The 19867-nt window shown below is 34.5% G+C and overlaps 1 protein-coding gene across 1 annotated transcript in view; it reads left to right on the top strand.

Moving 5' to 3' along the window:
• Positions 1-19867, top strand: part of IQGAP2 (IQ motif containing GTPase activating protein 2) — a 250314-nt gene that overhangs the window by 195292 nt on the left and 35155 nt on the right. The window contains 5 exon segments of the mRNA XM_006913156.2: positions 6973-7056; positions 8221-8292; positions 8932-9001; positions 12216-12424; positions 18994-19143. Of these exon segments, the coding sequence (XP_006913218.2) occupies positions 6973-7056; positions 8221-8292; positions 8932-9001; positions 12216-12424; positions 18994-19143 (585 nt within the window).

Genomic DNA, 19867 nt, shown 5'->3' on the forward strand with positions numbered 1-19867 from the left:
ATTGACTGTGAATTGGGGGAAGGATCTGAAATCTAAAGACTTCCCCTCCATAAAACAGCTCAACCTTCCTAGCTGTAGTGGTACAGAGAACATACGTCATCAATAGTTAATCCTCTGTCTCAAGCTTATGGAACAAATTGGGAAGTACCCAGGTAAACATGGAAAGTCAAGAAGAATTTGTATAGCCATATTGTTTTTATTTTCTTTTCCTTCCTTCCTTCCTTCCTTCCTTCCTTCCTTCCTTCCTTCCTTCCCTTTTTTTTTTTAAATAATGGACATCCTTGTCTCCTTTTTTTTTAAATAATGGACATCCTTACATTTCACCATTAGGTACAATATTATAGATTTTTGTTAGATAATCTTTTTTCTAAAGATTAAGTTAAGGTTAAGAGTTTTTTACATTTATTTTTAGTTTGTTGAATTTCTTTTTAAATTGAAAAAATATGAATTTTATCAAAAATATTCTACACCTATTGAGATGATTTTTAATTTTTATTTATTAATGTATTATGATTAGACTTTTCATTCATAAATAATTCTTTGTACAAACACAATTTTGTGTGCATGTATATACATATATATACACACATTCAAACACATTCATACATTATGTGTATGCATATAGAAGTATATAGACTATAATACTTAAGTTTTTATTTAAGATTTTTACTTTCATATTCATTTGTAAGACTACTTATGATTTTGCTCTCTTGTGTCTTTTTGTCTTTGTCACTTTCGAGAGGTTTGTCAATTTTATAGATCTTTTCAAAAAACGAGATCTTCATTTCATTGATATTCCTTATTTTGCTGTTTTCATGGTCCTTGATTTCTTATTTTTATTCTTTTTTTCCATTTGTTTGCTTTGAGTTTGTTTTGCTCTTCTTTCTCTAGTTCTTGAGGTGGGATCTGAGATTAATGATTTTAAACTTTTGCCTTTTTCTAATGTATGCATTATTGTTTTGGCTTTTTGTTGTTTTCTTTTCCTGACTTCTTGAAGGTTACTAAATTTAAACACATTTTTTATATTCCATTCAGATTTAGTTACAGTGGTTTTGAGTGTACCTTTTTGTATAGCTTTTTTAGTGGTCGTTTTAGGTATTATGATAGATTTATATATATATTATATAATATATAATCACAATCTATTGGTATCATTATTTTTTCAGTTTTTAGTGAGTACAAAGATATTACCTTCCTTTATGTCCTGTTACTCCTCCCTCCTCTCTCCTTTATAATATAATGTATTACACATTTCCTATATATTCATTTAGAACCACATCACACAATTTTATAATTTTTGCTTCAGTGATCAATCATAATTTAGAAAATCTAAGAGGAAAAGGAAAATCTATTTTGTTTACCAATATATTTTGCTCACTGTGTTATTTTCTTTCTTCCTAATGTTCCAAAACTTCTTCCTTTATCATTTACTTTGTTTAGAGAACATTCTTTTAGGATAAGTCTGCTGGTGACATTCTGCTGGATTGTGAGTTGAGAGTTCTTATTTTACAGCACTTGAAAAATGTTGTGCTAATTCCATCTTGCCTTCAAGTTGTCTGATGAGAAATCCACTATCATTTGTATTATTTTTCCCCTATAGATAAGGGATAACTGTCATTCTCTCTCACTGCAGAGAGAGAGAATCTCTTGAGAAAGAATCTTGAGAGCAGTGAGAGAGAAATAGCCATACTATTTTTAAACATTAAGAAGGCTCTGTAAAATTGCCTACATTTAAGAATGAGTGAACCAGAAGAAAAAAAGAAAATTTTATATCAAAAAAAAAACAAAAAACAAATGTAAATTGTAAAATACAAATGAGGTAAACATTTAAGAATACTCTTATTCCAGGAGACAGAAGAAATGTTTATACTGAAACTGCTTTATGCTATCAAGAAATTTAATGAGACATGGACTTAGTAAAACAAGACAACACAATAAAATGAAAAGATAAGTGATGACTAAAGAAAGGAAGAGAAATCATGACATCATAGAATGTAAATGCACATATAACTGTAGAAGGCAGAACTGACACTGAAAATAATTGAAACATAGAGAACTTGAGAAAAATCACACAAAAAGCTGAGGAAAAGAATAGATGGTTTAAAATATATTTTCTCATCTGAAAATGATAATATCTATTTTATTGCAGAGTTGTGAGAATTAAATGGGATAATTCACATAACAAATTTGGCCCAGTATGTGGCTCTTAAGTGCTTAGTAAGTGTTAAAAATGATGAGATGATGCCTAAGAGGACAGGTAGTGGGGAGCCAACACTGAGATTGTTGGTATCGCACCAGAAGATATCAGAAAAATCCAGATGGGAAAAAATAGATAGCTTACAGTTTTTGTTTCTGCTTTGTTTTTTGAACTGAAGAAAGCTGGAATGCCACTTTTAAGGAAAAAACAAAGTAATTGACAAACACCAAAACTTAGCCCTGGGAAGTATTAAATTATTGAACTTCAGGTCAAAGAGTATCACAAACATCCAGGCAAAAAAAAAAAAAGGAAGAAGAAGAAGAGGAGGAGGAGGAAGAGGAGAGGAGAAGGAAGAAAAACAAACAAGCTTCTCTGAAGCAACTTCAGATTGCCAGGAGCAGTGGCAGAGTCTGCAGGTTCCGAGGAAAAGGATGTGACAGTCTTTCAGGACATTGCTGTAATGTGACTACTTTTGTAGATTGCTGGAATTTTACCTTTAAGCTGAGAAGGAAACGATAAATGTTTAGCGTTTTGTTGGCCAATAGAGAGATAAATCACACAAGAACCTGTACTTCAAAAGATGGAGTTGATAATTTGGATATTATGGTCCTGGGTCCCCAATTACCAAATAAGGCAAACAATTTTAGCAAGCCACATTTTCTAGAGATTGACAATTACAATCTACAAAACAAAGGAGTAACCTCTGAGGGCTACATATTTTGAAAGCCTCCTTCATTGCAGATGCATTACACAGAAAATATATGTATGGTAACAAAAGAAAAAAAAAAGATGACCATTATAAGTTTTCCCACAAGTTCTCATACCCATTAAGAGAAGATTGATATTTTTGTAAATGCCTTCTGTCTCCAATTTTCTATAAAAAGCTGCTTCTAAATGGCTTTATGATGGAGAACCTTGTCTCATTTTGCATTTTCATCAATAGCTCCTTCCCCCCAACTTTATACCTCTAATTGTTTTTCATAAATAGCCTCTAATTAGAAGAGCCTGCAACTTCATGGCCTTGTACAGGAGTTATTAGAAAAGAATAAGAAAAGCCAGTCCTGATGGATTTAAAATTTACAAACTGAAAAGAAAACTGTAGAATTTTGACAAATAAGAGACATGTAGTATTCTGCTTCTATAGACCAAAAATTTTATACCCAATCAAGTTACCTTGGTTTAGAAAGGCAATAAAATATTCCTAAATATAGAAGGATTCCAGAAAAATCAACATAATCAATAAAGAGGTGAAACAAATGAAATCTCAAGGAAAATACTATTGGTGAGCATTGTACATTAAAAATACATTAAAAAATAGTACAGAATGGACATGTGTGCCCATTCCACCAGTATAAGAATGCTTCAATATTAGATCATCTGTTACTAGGACAGATTACTTATCCAGAGTGTTCATGAATCTGAGCTAACAGAGATTAATAGTGTTCCTGGAGTTTATGTAATCCCAGAAAAGCAAAATAATGACAGTTTTACTTCTTCCTTTCCAGTTTGGATACCTTCTATTTCTTTTTCTTTTCTGATTACTATGGGTAGGCCTTACAGTATTATGTTGAATAAAAGTGTGAAAGTAGACATCCTATCTTATTCTTGATCCTAAGGAAAACGCTTTTAGCTTTTCTTCATTGAGTAAGATATTAGTTTTGAATTTGTCATCTGTGCCTTTATTATATTGAGTTACATTTTCTCTATTCCCACTTTGCTGAGAGTTTTATCATCATAAATGGATGCTGGATTTTATCAAATGCATTTTCTGCATCTGTGAATATGATCATATGATTTTTATATTTTAATTTGTTAATGTGGTATATCATGTTATTTAATTTTCAGATTTTGAACAAAACTTGCATCCCAGGAATTAATCCTACTTGGTGTATGATCTTATTAACGTATTGCTGAATTTTGTTTGCTGTTCTTCTTGGATTTTTAAAATTATGTTTGACAGTTGAAGCAGAAATTATAACACTGTCGAATATGGTTCTAAATGTATGTAGAGGAAAAATTTAAGATAATTGTATTATAAATAGAGGAGAGTAAATGTATATGAAGGAAGTTAAGCTTGCTACACTTTGCTGGAGATCAAAATATAAATAAAAATGAGACAACAGTTTTTTAGTCTGTTTGGACATCACCAATCTTTTTTTTAATCTTTTTTTTTTTTTTTTCCAGTTCAGTGAGACCCTTGAGAAAGAAGTCTCTATCATACACTTTTTGTAGGGCAACTTGACAGTAACTATCAATTTTTAATATCAACCATTGACCCAGTAATCCTATATGGATTACTCTATCTTGATGGAGACATTCATAAAAATGCATAATGTGTGTATACAAGGTTATTTACTGCAAAAAAAATGACAACTTAATGCACACCAAGTCATGGTAAATCTACACTACAGAATACTGCATGGTCATTAAAAAACAGTGGGAAAGGATCTGTGTTTTTTTATAAGAAATAATATAAATGCTATATATAATTTAGTGAAGGAAAAGCAAATCTTAGCATAATGTTGGACCTCATGTTGTCAAAAATAAAGAGTGCATAAACACATAGACGTATACATATTTATATGTTTTAATTTTGTGTACAACAGTAAAGTATATATGTATGTATACATAAACTATATATGTTTGCCTATTTCAAAGAGTACATAACAAAAAATCAGGAATTCCTTTGGAGAATAGCCGGGTCAAAGTAAAGATAGGTACATTGGCACATTTTACTTTATACTCTTTCTCTGTGTTTGCTATATATCCTCATAGATCTTCTAGGCTTGTGTACATATTGTTTTCATAGAAATATATATTATCGTTTTATATTTTCCTTTTTTTGTCAATATATTGTATCATAGTATGTGTGGTAAGCTACAATTTCCTCTTTCTCTTAGTATGTCCTGGAGATCTTCCTATTCCTCAAGATACAGAACATTTCCACAATCAATATATTTGACTCTACCTCATTCTTCTTAAGTGTCATGTAACATCTCTCGGTATGAGTGCAATCACAATTTATCTAATTGTTCCCCTATTTGTAAACATTCTGCTCTATACACATATTTGTTTTATGAACAAAAATTCTTATATATAGTTTTTCTATACAGGTGCTTATATTTGCTTAGGCGAGGTATATTGAAAATCAGAAACACTAGGTGAAAGGCTAATTTTAAATTTGGTATTGCTGAATTCTCTCCAAAAAGGCTCTGTGCTCTTGTACTTTTCCCAGCCCCCACTTCTCCACCTATGCTTTTTTGTCCACTGATTGGCAAGTGGAAACAATTACAACGTTCCCAAAATTGTTCTGACTGCTGCCCAAGGCTCCCGCAAGCTTAGAATCATCCAACGTTTTTTGTAGATATTCCCACATTTTTGTAGAATTTTATTCTGCAGTTCCCGCTTTCGGTCCTATTTTGGCTGCCTTTTCTCTTCTAGGATCTCTCATAGTTTTCGATCCATATACCTTCTCATTTTCTGGCACTATTGTGGGTTGCTTGAAAAGCATATTTATAAGGTGTTACTGTTGAGGGCAGCCGGGTGAAGGGACTACTCACAGGGCACATAGAACTCAGTATATTATTTTTGCAGATTTTTGTGAGTCTAGTTATTTCAAAATTAAAAGTTTTTTTAAAAAATGCATATTTGTCATCTCTGGGTATATGCACTGAGAGGGAAAGTATGGAGTAAGTGCTCAGTTGGTCTTTTTTATCCCATCCTGACTATTTTGTTTTATTACAAAAAAAGTGAATTATTTTTAAATGGTAAAATTTCACATGTATTTTTAAAACAATGAGGTAGATCAATATATACAGACATGAAAATAAATTTATAAAAATAACATAATTTTTGTATTTGTCCTTTTAACAAGAAACTCGTATTTCATTTCTAATCTGAGAAGCAAACTCAAAATTGGAGTGACTTAAGAAGATATGTATCAATAAAAAGATACTCATAAATGAAGTGGAATAAACTTCTAAATTATAGATTTAATCCTTCTAAAGATCCCAGTTTGTGTCTAGTTTTTGTTTCCTATAAAAATTCTCTTTAATGATAATAACCTAGTAAAGTTATATTAATGGAGCATCATTAAACTTGCTGTAGAAATAGATGAAATAATAAATGTTTGATCACAGCACTCCTAAATTCAGGGATCCATAGTCACAAGTTAGCAGAGCATCTTCTTTTCCAGTCTCTGTCACAGTGGGCCACTTGTTGGAGTGAAGATACTTATTAGTCATTATTTGAATCATCTTATGTTGTTACCAAATAATACCAGCATCCAGTTAATTTGTACATTTTGAGGCAATTCCGTATCATTATTACTTCTTGTCACACAGGACCTTAGTAAAAATTAGTAAAAATAAGAACAAAAATTCTTACATATAGTTTTTCTACACAGGTGCTTATGTTTGCTTAGGCTAGATATATTGAAAATTAGAAACACTAGATAAAAGGCTAAATAATTTTAAATTGAATATTGCTAAATTCTCTCCTAAAAGACTTTTGAATTAAGCTTTTGAGTGGGAAACTGGGCTTCTGCTTGGTAACTGCTTTCCTCAGCTTGGGATATAAGCCTCAGCTATAAGATAATGCTCTCTGCTCAGTTCAGTGTCCACCCCCAGAGATAGTGTCCAGACGAGATTTGTGTGGGAGGATCCCTGACAGTTCCAAATCAGTGTCTATTGAGATATTCTCTTTTCTTGTGCTTTCTAAAATAAACTAGAACACTGTTGCACATAATTAATTCTGTAACTCACTGTTTTCTACAGGCTTTTTGGAAGGGATATAAACAACGGATGGCATATAAAAGCAGACGGCAAACATTCACTGATAATATCCCTTCTATTGCGAAGGTAAGCATCCTTCCCTACCTTATTAAGTTCTTGACTTAAACTTTTTCCTTCATTCTGGCTTTGCTTCTGGATGACAGGCTATGGAAAGAGTATGTATGACCCTTGAAGTCAGAAGCAGGTCCTGGGTTTGAGTCCCACCTCCACTGTTGACTTAGCTGATTATCTACAAGCAAGTGCATTAAACACTATATATAACTGGCTCAGGTCCTTTATGTGGTTATGAGAATGAAATGTGAAAGTGCTTTGTGAATGGTAAATGCTCTTTCTCTAGCAAGTCCAAATTGATTTTTTAAGGCCTGGGGAAAACCCAACTTTATTTCATGTTCGCCTTATCATATTCACTAATAATATTTAGAATGCTCAAAGTTAACAGTACAAAACCTTAAGTATAAGGCAAATGCAGAAGTTAGGACCTGAATTTGGGTGGTGAGCCAGTCCAACCCAGCTTTCTACTGAGGCTGATTGCTCTGAGCTTAAAGAAAAGGTGTTGTGATGCCCGCTCTCTCAGAGCTAAAAACCAAAGGACTGTACAGAAGTGAACATGTAGACAACTGGGAAATCTAGATGAGATTCAGAATAGCCGGGCTAGAGAGAGATCAGAATCACATAAAATTACTGTAATAGACCTTTTAACCTGTAAAGGCAGGGAATAACATGGTCAGATCCATTGTGCATTAGCTCCTTAATGTTGTCCTGTGCTCACCATGGAACACATGCCTTTTCTCTCAGAAAACTGTCAGTCACAGTTAGTCCCTCATGAGACCTCTTTCAGTATTTTTGTGTAAAGACAAAGTTTATTAGATGGATTTAAGGGACATTGGAAGAAACCCTGAACTTAGTTTAATTTGATTCCTTGGCCTATTGCACCTTTCAACAACATGCCTTGCCCTCTTGGCCTTTATTTATTGGGATTAAATCAAAATAGCGCAAAGCTACATTACCTTCCCCACCATAAAGTATAAAATGTTTTTCACTCCTTAAGAGAAAAAGCAATTAAAGAGGTAGGCGATGAAGATTAGGCTTTAGATATTTATTATTTGGCCGGATGCTAATTTTTACTTTCTTATCAAATAAAATATCAGTATTATTTTTAGAAAGACTGCATAAAAAGATAATAAAGTTGTTTGGTAATTGCCTTGATTTCTCTTTTTAACTTATTTTTAGATTCAGTCCTGGTTCCGGATGATAATAGCACGGAGGAATTATCTTTCACGACTACAGTATTTCAGAGATCATGTAAGAGACTTGCATGTGGATTTTTACCCTGGCTGAGAATGAACTAAATGAATGCTTTGTCGAATGTTAACATTGAACAATTTTTATTAATTCATGGAAATGAACACTTGGAGTTAAAAATAGGTCTTAGAACGCAATATGATAATGTTTGGAGGCTTACATTTTTAAATTCAGAATTCATATTCAGAGTGAGGTTTTGACCAGTCAGAACTGGTTAGGAAAAATGAGTGAAAGGAAAATAATGCCAAAGTGAAAAAATTCTAAAGGAGTGCTTTCCAACATTAACTGCTAACCAATTACTTTAAATGGAAACCCATAAGAAGAATCTTTTCAAGATCTTTAAAGAAGAGATGGGTGAACATAGATCGAATCATCTAAGTTTGGTAGTAAAATTCTTTTCCCTTTTTAGGGCTCTTTATTTAAAGAGTCCTCATACAAACTTGTTTATACTTTTAGCTAACTTATCTGACCCTTTCTTCAAAGGAAATGGAAAAATAAACATTAAATATATCACATCGAGAGACTGTCATTTCTAAGTAGTGTTTGCTCTTAAATGTCAATTCTTAAATAGCTCTAAATTCTAAAATAATGGAGTAGATGCGACTCTGGAAGGTCATGACTGATCTCATTCTTTTGCAGAAATATGAAATCGTGAAAATACAGTCACTATTGAGAGCAAGCAGAGCTAGAGATGACTACAAAACATTGGGTAAGTGGCAGTATTCTGAAACAAAGTGTGAACCCCTTACAAACCAGGCAAGGACAAATTACTCCCATTTTAGTTACTTCAGAGACTGCTCCAGGAACAGAATAGATTTTAATCGTCTCAGGCTCCAGGTTCTGAACTGGTACACAGAGGAAAGTGTGGTGATAGGAAAAGAGCTTGCCTATTATAAGTGGAAGGGGTAGGTGAAGTGGATATAATTTCTTCAAAAAAAATGGGGTTGGCATAAATGCTGATATTTTTATTTTAATTTGAGCTATAATCAGAATCTAATGCAAAAAGAGTTAGCCAGAAGATAAGCTTATATTTGAACTATTTAATTTTTTAGCTTACCTATGATTTTCCTCACACATTTTAAGAATAAAACATTCACATAAGAAATTTTGGAAATATGAATAAGAAGCAAGAAAGCATGTAGTCTCATCTGTAATTTCCTCCTGGACTTTTCTCAGAAGCTATGGTTTTTTAAATATTTTTTTTCCTATAGTAGTATCACCATTTGTAGAAAGTTTAAAAAAGCAAAATAAAATAAAAATCACCCAGAAGTAGCAATCACATCTTGTGCTGTCTCTCTACAGTCCCAACTCTGTATGTTTCTCATTCTTTTTTGCATAGTGAAGATCATTCTTTACATGCTGAATTTTTAACATTTTAATTATCAAAGAACATGTGATAGATTAAGAACATGTCCTAGATTAAGTCAAGATGAACTTGCCGATAAATTTATTAATACTGCACACATTTTAAAAATATTTTATACAGGTCATTCGGAAGTAATTTAGAGGGTAAAAAATAATCATTACTTGAGTATCTTAGTAATGAAAATGGCCATTATGTTCTCTCTTATTCTGCCATTTTTTATTTTTATTTTTTGGAAAATGTAAAATTCTGTTTAGTAATTTTCCTGGCATAGTGCCTAGTAGATAGTTTAGCCAACATCCTTTATTGTCTAAAGTCTATCTGACTTATGGTTGTGAAATACGTGGCTCAAGAAAGATCTTCCCTGGTACTTATTAAGGAAAGACTTGGGGCTTTAGAGGCCAGGTTCTGTCTCCAGCATTCAGAATCTACTGGATAATACCTCATTCCACTAGATTCCAGAATTTAGTATGCAAGCTGAGTGAGTATAGGTCAGCCATTCTTTTCAATGTCACACTTCTCCACTTTGAAGTAATGAGATTCATCTCTCAGTTGGTGGATAACTTTAAGTTTTTGCAAGAAGTCTGAGTAGAGGCTTTGGTTTCTGAGCCCTTACACACTAAAATAGGCTTGCTATTGCCTTTGCACATGAAAGACAATTGAAGAATAAATTTTCTGAATGAACACAATTGGATTTTTGCTGATTTTCATTTCATTCTAGGTAATATGTTTTCATTGGTACTTATAGTGATGCTTTTCATTTACTTACATTTTTTAAATTATAAAAAGAGAAATTCCAATTTAAAAAAATCTAGGCGATTTTATATTAAAGCATAGAAGGGAGTTAGAACTATGTTGATGAATAAGTCAGACCTAAGCTTCTCTGGACTTTGGCAAATAGGGTGGTTTTATGTAACTGAAATGTAAATTGTTATTTCCTTCTCAATTCAGCATCATCAAAAAACTAAGGCATTTTTTTCATCTGAGAAAAGATTACTTTGCTTTGTCAGTCATCATCTATTTTCACCCATTCTCTCTGAGAAGGCATTAAATGTATTCAAGCTTAAAAGTTTCTAGAACCTGTAAGGGCCAACTATGAAGTTATGTGATTTTCTGAAATTAAAATACCACAAGGTGGTATGAAGATGTCATGAAGATGCCAAAAAAGCCTACTGTTGATAGAGGAAATATTAAATTTGAGCCATAACAATTAGTAAAGCTAAAATATTAATTTGTTTCTAACTGGCTTATTAGAACATTAAAAAGTATACAATACTTAGGACTAGAGAGATATAACTTTAGACACAAATGAGATGGCCACATACTCTCAATTTAGCTACATAAATGAGCTGTGGTTCATCACCCAGGCTTTTTCTAAAATGGTCATGTCATCAGCAACATCTGTGCTAGAAATGGGAGTAAAATAAATTCACACATGCTTCAATGACCAGGAAACAAAGGGTCCCATGATCCAAGGTAGAACTTCTCCAAAAAAGACCGTTAGAGGTAGCTAAATAGTAATACAGGTAACTCTAGACTTGGTGGTTCATGCTGGGTTCATACTATTACTTGTTTGTGTTGTTGGTTGAACCTTTTTTTGTTTTGTGTCAAAACACCACACAACCAAGCTGGAGGTCAAAGGAAGATTGAAAAAGAAAGAGTCTTTAATGTAAAGGAGAAGACGGTTATTGAGGTCACCACAAGTGGACCGGGTTTTTTCACGTCATCCTTATATCACTGTATCTAATCATTCATCACCGAAGGTCCAAAAGTTTATTATTAGTTTACCCAGAGTAGACCTCACTAAACACTAAAAATACAATTTTTCAAAAGTCAGAGTGCCAGAGAATGAAAGCATTATTCATGTTTAAGGTACAAAGGGAATTTATATAGTAGATGCCCCTCTCAACGACAGAAGTTGGTCTCCTAGTTTCTGAGCGCCCTCCCTTGGTCCATGCAGAAAGAACAAGGACCAAATTTTAATTTCTAAAATCTTTTTATTTCTGCCAAGTAGAATATGTATTCACTCGTCATTCCATTGGCTCCTGTTTGGCCTTACAGTGCTCCCTTCATCGACCTTTTCAATTTACCTTTCACCTAGTTCCTGCTCCTTCCCAAAAGTCTTTTGGGGTGAGGGAAACCACTTTCTGCTTCTTGTAGTAAGAACATAAATCTCTTATCTGGCTCAGCCACAGGCTCTCAGAACTGAGGTAACTTAAACATTAGCATTCTTTCCCAGGTTCCTCATCAATAAGGCACGGATAGAGAGAACTGCCTTCTCAGTCCTGGAGACCTGGAAACAGTGTGAGAGAGGGCTGATAGAGGAGAGTGTTAGATAACTAGAAAATGGTGAGGCCAGACCTTATCAGTGGTGTACATTTATTTAAATGATAAGTTTCCTTGTCCAGATTTACATGGAGCAGAATGATTCACTCCAACGACCAAGTACTTCTGTTGCTATATTTCTCTGATAATCCCTTATTTAAAGACCTGGTTTCTTTCCTATGGATAATAATTCTGAGCATGCCTAATTAAAGTATGCCTGTTCCTTTCCCTGCAGTTGGCTCCGAAAACCCACCATTAACAGTAATCCGCAAATTTGTGTACCTATTGGACCAAAGCGACTTGGATTTCCAGGAGGAGCTGGAGGTCGCACGATTAAGGGGAGAAGTGGTGACCAAGATTAGGGGCAATCAACAGCTAGAGAAAGACCTAAACCTGATGGACATCAAGATTGGGCTCCTGGTGAAGAACAGGATCACGTTAGAGGTCAGTGGGGTTTGGGGAACTGTGGGCTCCCAGAAGAGGGAAGATGACTGTGTATTGGTCACAGCACTTTGGTCCAGCTAAGCTTATTTGGAATCTAGAATGAGTGGTCCAAAGTTCATGTACCATTTTCATTACAAAGTAGTGGCTCTCGCACTGCAAAGTTCTCTGCCCCCGTTTTATAACATCTTGTGAGCCTTCTTTACCATTCTGAAATGAAAGTTATATGAAGTCAAATCTACTTACACAAGTACCTTCGTAACAAGACTAAGGCCCGTATAGAAATATAAAAGAGAAACAAAAAGAAAGTAATTTATAATAAAACACATATTTCAAAATGAAAATACACTGGCTTGATGCCGTTAGAAAATGTGATAAAGTTGCCAGAGACTGGGGCCTCTTCCCAGAATAGACGCAGATTGAGAGAGCTGCAGGTGAGACTCATCAGGTGAGTGGCGAAACTGTTGGTGATTTCATTTTCCTAAATGGAGAACGACTCTTTATAAAGTTTAGAATAAGCAAAGTGTGGTCCCCTCACACTCCCCCGCTCAATTTACAGAGAATCACAATCCTAGAAAATTAAGTATATATTAAAATTATGGAGGATACGTATTGTGCTTATATGTAAAGCAGATTCTGGGCTCAAATAATTACACAAAGAATTTTTATCTGCATGAATGAATGACCAACAGGACAAGCCATGCAGGATATGGGACAATCATTATTTGTAAATATACTCAGGACAGCAGAGCATCTGTCACCCAGCCCATACCCATTGGAAGCCAGTAGTAACCTCCAGTCATAAAGATGTTAAAAAAAAAAAATGCCCCTATGCATTTCCAAAATGGCTCCTACAGAGTGGAACTGCCCCAATAAATAATGTTTGGGATCTGTGTGAAACCTGACAATGTCAGAGCTCCCTAGAACCATATAAAAGGATTAATTTGAATCAGGAAAAGGAGACCTTTAGTGTAAGGGACCCTCTTTGTATCCCTACATCAGTTTTCAAAAAACCGATAAGCTGATCTTCTGGAAGCTCTCAGAAGGCTGCAGTGGGTCAGAGGTGGAGAGCCAACTGCCGGTGACAAAACTCGTGCTTCTGGAAAACTGGGATGTGCACAGCCGTGGGGAACGGCTGCCACGTAAAGAGACAAACAAATGCCCCACTCTTGTCTCCAGCCCTCACAGGGATAACAGTGAAATAGTTGAAGAGAAAATAAGGAAACGAGAGTAATTTGTCACGTAGAAAATTATCATTTTCTTCTAAATATTAAGGGCTAAAACTACAATTTAAATGTTCTTCACTTAACTCTATTTTCATTATTTTATCCAGAAAACAACAGTACTTTACTTTAAAAAAAAAAAAAGTGTTTGTATTGTTTGACACACATGAGAACTTTTAAAGCATAATATATTCCAGAAGGTCTGTCAGAGAATGTCTTTTATAGACTTAAACTGCTGTTTAACCCAGTTCCATAAAGATGTAAACAGGAAATGCTTTGCCTTTCAAAACAAATGTTGAATTGCAAAACAGTAAATACTAGAAATAACAAGTAGCTTGTGGAAATACAATCATGGCAGATTTTCAGATCTTCATGTGTTTAAGATCTTTTTAAGAAGTATTCCTGCTTGATAGCATTGTGAACCAAAGAATTTTTTTACTTATCGTTTCAAACACTAAGTATTAAACACTTATTAGAAGTTAAACTAATGATAATTATATAGTCATTAGTCTTATCGTTGATAGTAGCATTTTTAGTTTGATGATAATAGTGTAATTGAGGCTTTGTTTATAGTAGTGAAAACAACCCAACACAAAAACAATAAATGGAGAACAATAGAATTAGTTTAACATATATGTTATGCAGCCCCTAAGAATAACGTTTTTGAAGAACATTTAAAGGCAGGGGAGAAGGTTCACAATATAATGGGGAAGAAAACAGTACCTAAAACAGTACAATTTCATTTATTGTACTATATAAATGAATACACACACACACACTTAAGAAAAGCTAGAACAAAAGGGAAGTGATTTTTCTTTGGGTTATAGAATTAAACTTATGTTTTTTTGTTTTTAACATTAAGCATGTGTTTGGTGAGAAAAAAAGATTTTAAAGGGAAGTAGATTAGTTCGTATATAACAACTCTAGCTCTCTCTAGTAACCACGTCTTACAATTCTTTTAAAATTTGCATTCCTCCTAAAATCTAAGAAAGTCAGTGGGTACGTGAAGTGGTTAACATTGGTTTTAGGCAAAAAGAATGGTACGGAAATGGAGACAAAGCAACTGAAGTAGAAGTTTCTTAGAGACAGAGAGAGGAAGAAAGGTATAGACTCCAACTAGCTTGCAGGAAAACCTGAATAGAAACTAAGACTAATCTTGAATCGCTGAAATCCCATTGATGAGTGCGACATTGCAGACTCACAGGCCGGGGCGACCTGAAACCCAGGATTGAGAGTTACTTTATTGCTTCATTTGACCGCTTCACTGCTTATGTTAGCATCCATCCGTGGGCATGTTTATTAACCTCTCTGAGTCCTGTTTTCTTCACTGGAAAATGTGCTAAATACTCATCTTGTTTTTAATCTTTATAGCAACTCAGTAAGATTACTATTATTAAACCTATTTTATAGATTCAGGAAAGTGAAGCTTAGAGATTAACCTGCGCAGTCACGAAGCTAAGTATGCTTTGCAGATACCCATATTTTTATGACTCCAAAGCCCGCACCCTTTGTACTAGTCCACACCTTCTATAAAACTTTCCATATTATCACATGCAAATATCCTGTTATCAGGAGAAAGGAAAAGATGGTGGCATTTAGGGCAACATTAACATGACGTGGGAGTATCATGAACAAGTTAAATACTGTTGATCCTTCAAACCAATATTCTTCAAATATTCAATTTTTCATACGAATGAAGAAAATTACATTTCTATTAATAAAAAGCATATACCTCTTTTTGTAACTCTGGTCTGGATTGGCCTTTGTCCCCTTCTTTAAGCTTTCCAGAGCAAACCTCCGTTCACAGAAAAGCAGTGGCGAGCAAGGCATAAATTTACAGGGAAGAAGTAAGAAGGGCTTGCAGCCTTCTCTCCTCCTGGCCGTGCACTTGGATCTCTGTCAGACACACGGTTCCCTCCACGCAGCCACTAGCTCTCCCCCTTCCTTTCCCCTCCAGGGCTCAGCATTTCACTCTGCTGTTTCGCTTCCTACAGCAATCGACTCCTACATTGCTCTCCCTGTCCTATCTTCACCAAATCTCTTCCTAATGGAAAGGAATTTATTCTGCCCCAGAGCTTGCTTACCACTCCCGCCCTATCTTTTCCGCGTAGATTAAAAACCATTACCCTAAAGAGGAGTCTGGAACAAAACAAATGAAAAGTCTCCAGTTTCCAGAGCTACCTCCATTGAAAAATCTTGCTCCATTGAAAAAACCCCCCTGGGAGGGGGGTTATTAGTAGCAAGATTTTTTTTTTCCCCACCATATATTTAAAATCAAGATAATCCATTTATTCCACATATTTGAGAGAATTGAATGACCTTCACATCACCAGTTATTTGAAGAGGAGAAACCTGGGTTAATGGAACTGCAAGCCAGAGTTAGTCTAGTGATGTCTTAGGACTTCTAATAAGGATGGATATCCAGCAGCCATCTGCCTAGACTTCCCCTTAACTTCCTTCTGGTGGTAACTACACTTCCTTTTTTTACCTTCATGTAGTTTATGTATTTGTGAAATAAGGAGGGAAATGTTGCCTTTTTAAAAATTGTATGGACATGCAAATCAAATCTTCCTCTTTTCCATATAAGCAATTAGGGGAACAGAAGTAAATGGTTAAGTCAAGTCTGTCTCTCTCTAAGCCGAGAATGAGAAAGAATGAAATCATAGACCTGGAAGGCAGTGGATATAACCACATAGTACTGTCTTACCTCAGAGCTCCAAAAGTTTTTTTCTATCTATGGACTAACTGTAGGAGAATGGGATGCTAGGAGGTAAGCAGATTTAGAGCTTGTCCTGTCCACAAAAGCTAACAGTGATTCTCAACCCAAAGGCAATTGGAAGTAGGGGCAGGAAATTTTTTGGTTGTCAAAATGACTTCAGGTCTCTACTGGTACTTGGTGGACAGGGGCTGGGGATGCTAGATGGCCAGCATCTGCTGAAATGCTCAGAGTGCCCCCACTAAGGAACAGTGGTCGAGCATCCTGATACTGGCTACAAACAGAGTCCTCCGGTAGAGGTTGGGCTAAGAGCTCAGGGAAGCAGATGGAAGAAGTTTAAAGAACAACATCTTTCTTGCCACCTACTCTATGGGACGGTAACCCAATGTTAAGTGGCACAGGAGGCATTCTAGAGCAGTGGCTTTCATGTGAGTCATGTGCCGTTAGTGGGTTATGAAATTAATTTAGTATCATATCAGCAGTCTTTAATGATGGAATAGAATAAAAAACACATTAAAAATATCAGAGTATGTCCCAGTAGTATTGAGATTGTTTTGAATAAGTATCGTTTCGGATTTGTGTGTATATGTTTTTACCAATGAAAGACATAAAATATATTTTTTACTGTGGGTCTCTGTAAAAATGTTTGCTAGATCCTTATCTAAAGGACCTACTCTTGTTCATAACCCTTAAGCTCCTAGAGGAGACAGTAGCCTGAGGTGAACACTTGACAATGTTTTCAGTCACATATTTTCCAAGATTCCCTGTAAGTGGTGAAAGGAACATGATTGGCAAAAAATACATATATATTACTTAATTTTGTTAAATATTTAGAGGATTCTTTTCCCTCCCATCTCTAATTAATTTCTATTACATATTTTTGCAAGTACTTTTATAGGTTGAGTCGCTATAGCCCACTCTTTTAAAATGTACATTTCAGTGGAGGGCCAGGGAAGGGAGGGAGCAATTGGGGGGATTGTTTTATAAACATTATAGCTGTCTAACCAATGTACTGTATACCTGAAACTAATTTAAATAAATAAATTTATAAAAAAATAAAAATAAAAAATAAATAAAATGTACAATTCAATGATGTTTAAATTTCTACAACCATCATTTCTATCTAATTCCAGAATATTTTTATCACCACAACAAAACCCCCCAAAAAATCTTCTGGAACTAGATATATTCAACCTTATGAATATACTACATACCACTGAATCATATATTTTAAAAGGATGAATTTTATAGTGTGTGAATAATATTTCAATTAAAAAAAAAAAGAAGAAAGAACACCCATATTCTCTAACAGTCACCACCTAGTCTCCCCTGCCTCCAGCCACAGCAACTATTAATCTACTTTCTGTCACTGTATAGATTTGCCTATTCTGGATATTTCATATTAATAGAATCACAGTACATGGTCAATTGTGACCAGCTTTTTCACTTAGCATAGTTTTTTTAAAGTTCCCCTGTGTCGAATCAATACTTCATCCCTCTTTATTTACAAATAACCTTCCATTGTTTGGATAAACCACATTTTGTTTATCCATCAATAGATGGACACTTGCGTTATTTCCTCTTCTTGGCTATTATGAATAATTCTTCAACGAGCATTCATGTACACATTTTTGTGTAAACATATGTTCTTGGCTGTCTTGGGTATATACCTAAGAATAGAATTGCTGGGTCATACGGTAACTCTGTGTTTAACTTTTGAGGAAACATCAACATGTTTTTCTAAGTGGCTGTACCATTTTACGTTCCTACCAGCATAAAGTTTCTAATTTCTCCACATCCTCACCAATATTTGTTATTGTCTTCTTTTATTTAGCCATCCTAATTAGTATAAATTAGTATCATATTGTAGTATTAATTTGCATTCCCCTAATAACCATTAATATTGAGCATTTCTTCATGTGCTTGTTGGCCATTGGTAGATCTTTGCAAAAATGGCTGTTCACATCCTTTACCCATTTTTGATTGGGTTATTTGTCTTTAGTTTTGAAGTGTTTGAATTCTTTCTATATTGTGGGTACAAGTCCCATCTTCAGTATATGATTTGCAAATATTTTCTCCCATTCTCTGGGTTGTCTTTTTACTTTACTGACCATTAATCTACTTTGAAGTACATAAAGGTTCTTTATGAAGTCCAATTTATTTATTTTTCCTTTTGTCACTAGTGCTTTTGGTGTCATATCTTAAAATCATTACCTAATCCAGGATAGCAAAGATTTATACCTAGGTTTTTTTTCAACAGTTTTATAGTTTTAGCTCTAACATTTAGTTAATTTTTACTTATGATGTGAGATAGAGATCAGATTTCTTTCTCTTGAGCATGGCTATCCAGTTGTCCCAGCATCATTTGTAGAAAATACTGTTCTATTCTTATTGAATTTTCTTCTTGCCTACATCGCAGCTTAAGAGCAAATAAATATGGAGAATAAATATTACAAAAGCCAAATTCAACTGCAAACTGGATTTCTTTATTTAACAACCTCTATTTCTTTGTTTTTCATGAGGGAAGTGCGGAAAATTCTTTCCAATTATGTGTGTTTCAGGATATATGTGAAGGGAGGAGGTAAAGAGTACCAGTGTAAAAAGTAGTAATTTCATAAAAAAATTTTTTCCAGGATGTAATTTCACACAGAACAAAGCTGAATAAGAAAAAAAGCGGAGAAATGCAAGTACTGAATAACATCGACAACCAGGGTATCAAAAGTTTGAGTAAGGAGAGGAGAAAGACATTAGAAACATATCAGCAGCTGTTTTATCTCTTACAGGTGAGAACAATTTATTTCGCTATGAGTTTTGGATAAATGTGTTCCATGTTTGTGGCTTACAATGGATTTTTCCTTATGCTAAAGCTGTAATAGCCTACATGTTTTGAGCACCTACTACATACCAAATGCCCAAATGCTATTCTAGGTTCTTCAGTTACATTATCTCATTCAGTTCTTACTACAACCTTGGGAACCCATTGGAAAATAATAATTGTTTTTCCCTATATCAGAAAACTGAGACACAGCCAGTCAATAGTAAAGCAAGGGTGTTGAGACCCAAACAGTTTGACTTGGGAGCTCATGGTCTTCATGACTATATTATACTAATTATCTGCACAAATGGTATAAATCTAATAATAATATAAGCAGATGCTGTCAGCCATGAAAAAATTAGAGTAACTATGTTAAAAACAGATGTTTAACAGAATTAGCCTGCCCTTCTTTTGAGAAAAGAGCCAGAGTTCAGATTAGGGAAATAGGGTGTCTTTTTCATTTCATTATTTTCATGGCATTACTATGATCTAAATGAACAGTAATTTTCCATTGCTTCCAGAGTACAGGCGAGAACTGATAAGTTGAACTGGTCATGGTTAGACTCTGGTGGACCAGTTGCTGTTTTGTTTGACCATTGATTCACCTTATCTGTTCTACCACACAGTCCAAAAGGAAACTGAGTAAGCGACAGTGATAGATATAAACAAAGCTTCCTCTTCAGCCTCTTCAG

Source organism: Pteropus alecto, unplaced genomic scaffold (assembly GCF_000325575.1).
Source record: "Pteropus alecto unplaced genomic scaffold, ASM32557v1 scaffold20, whole genome shotgun sequence".
Lineage (NCBI taxonomy): Eukaryota > Metazoa > Chordata > Mammalia > Chiroptera > Pteropodidae > Pteropus > Pteropus alecto.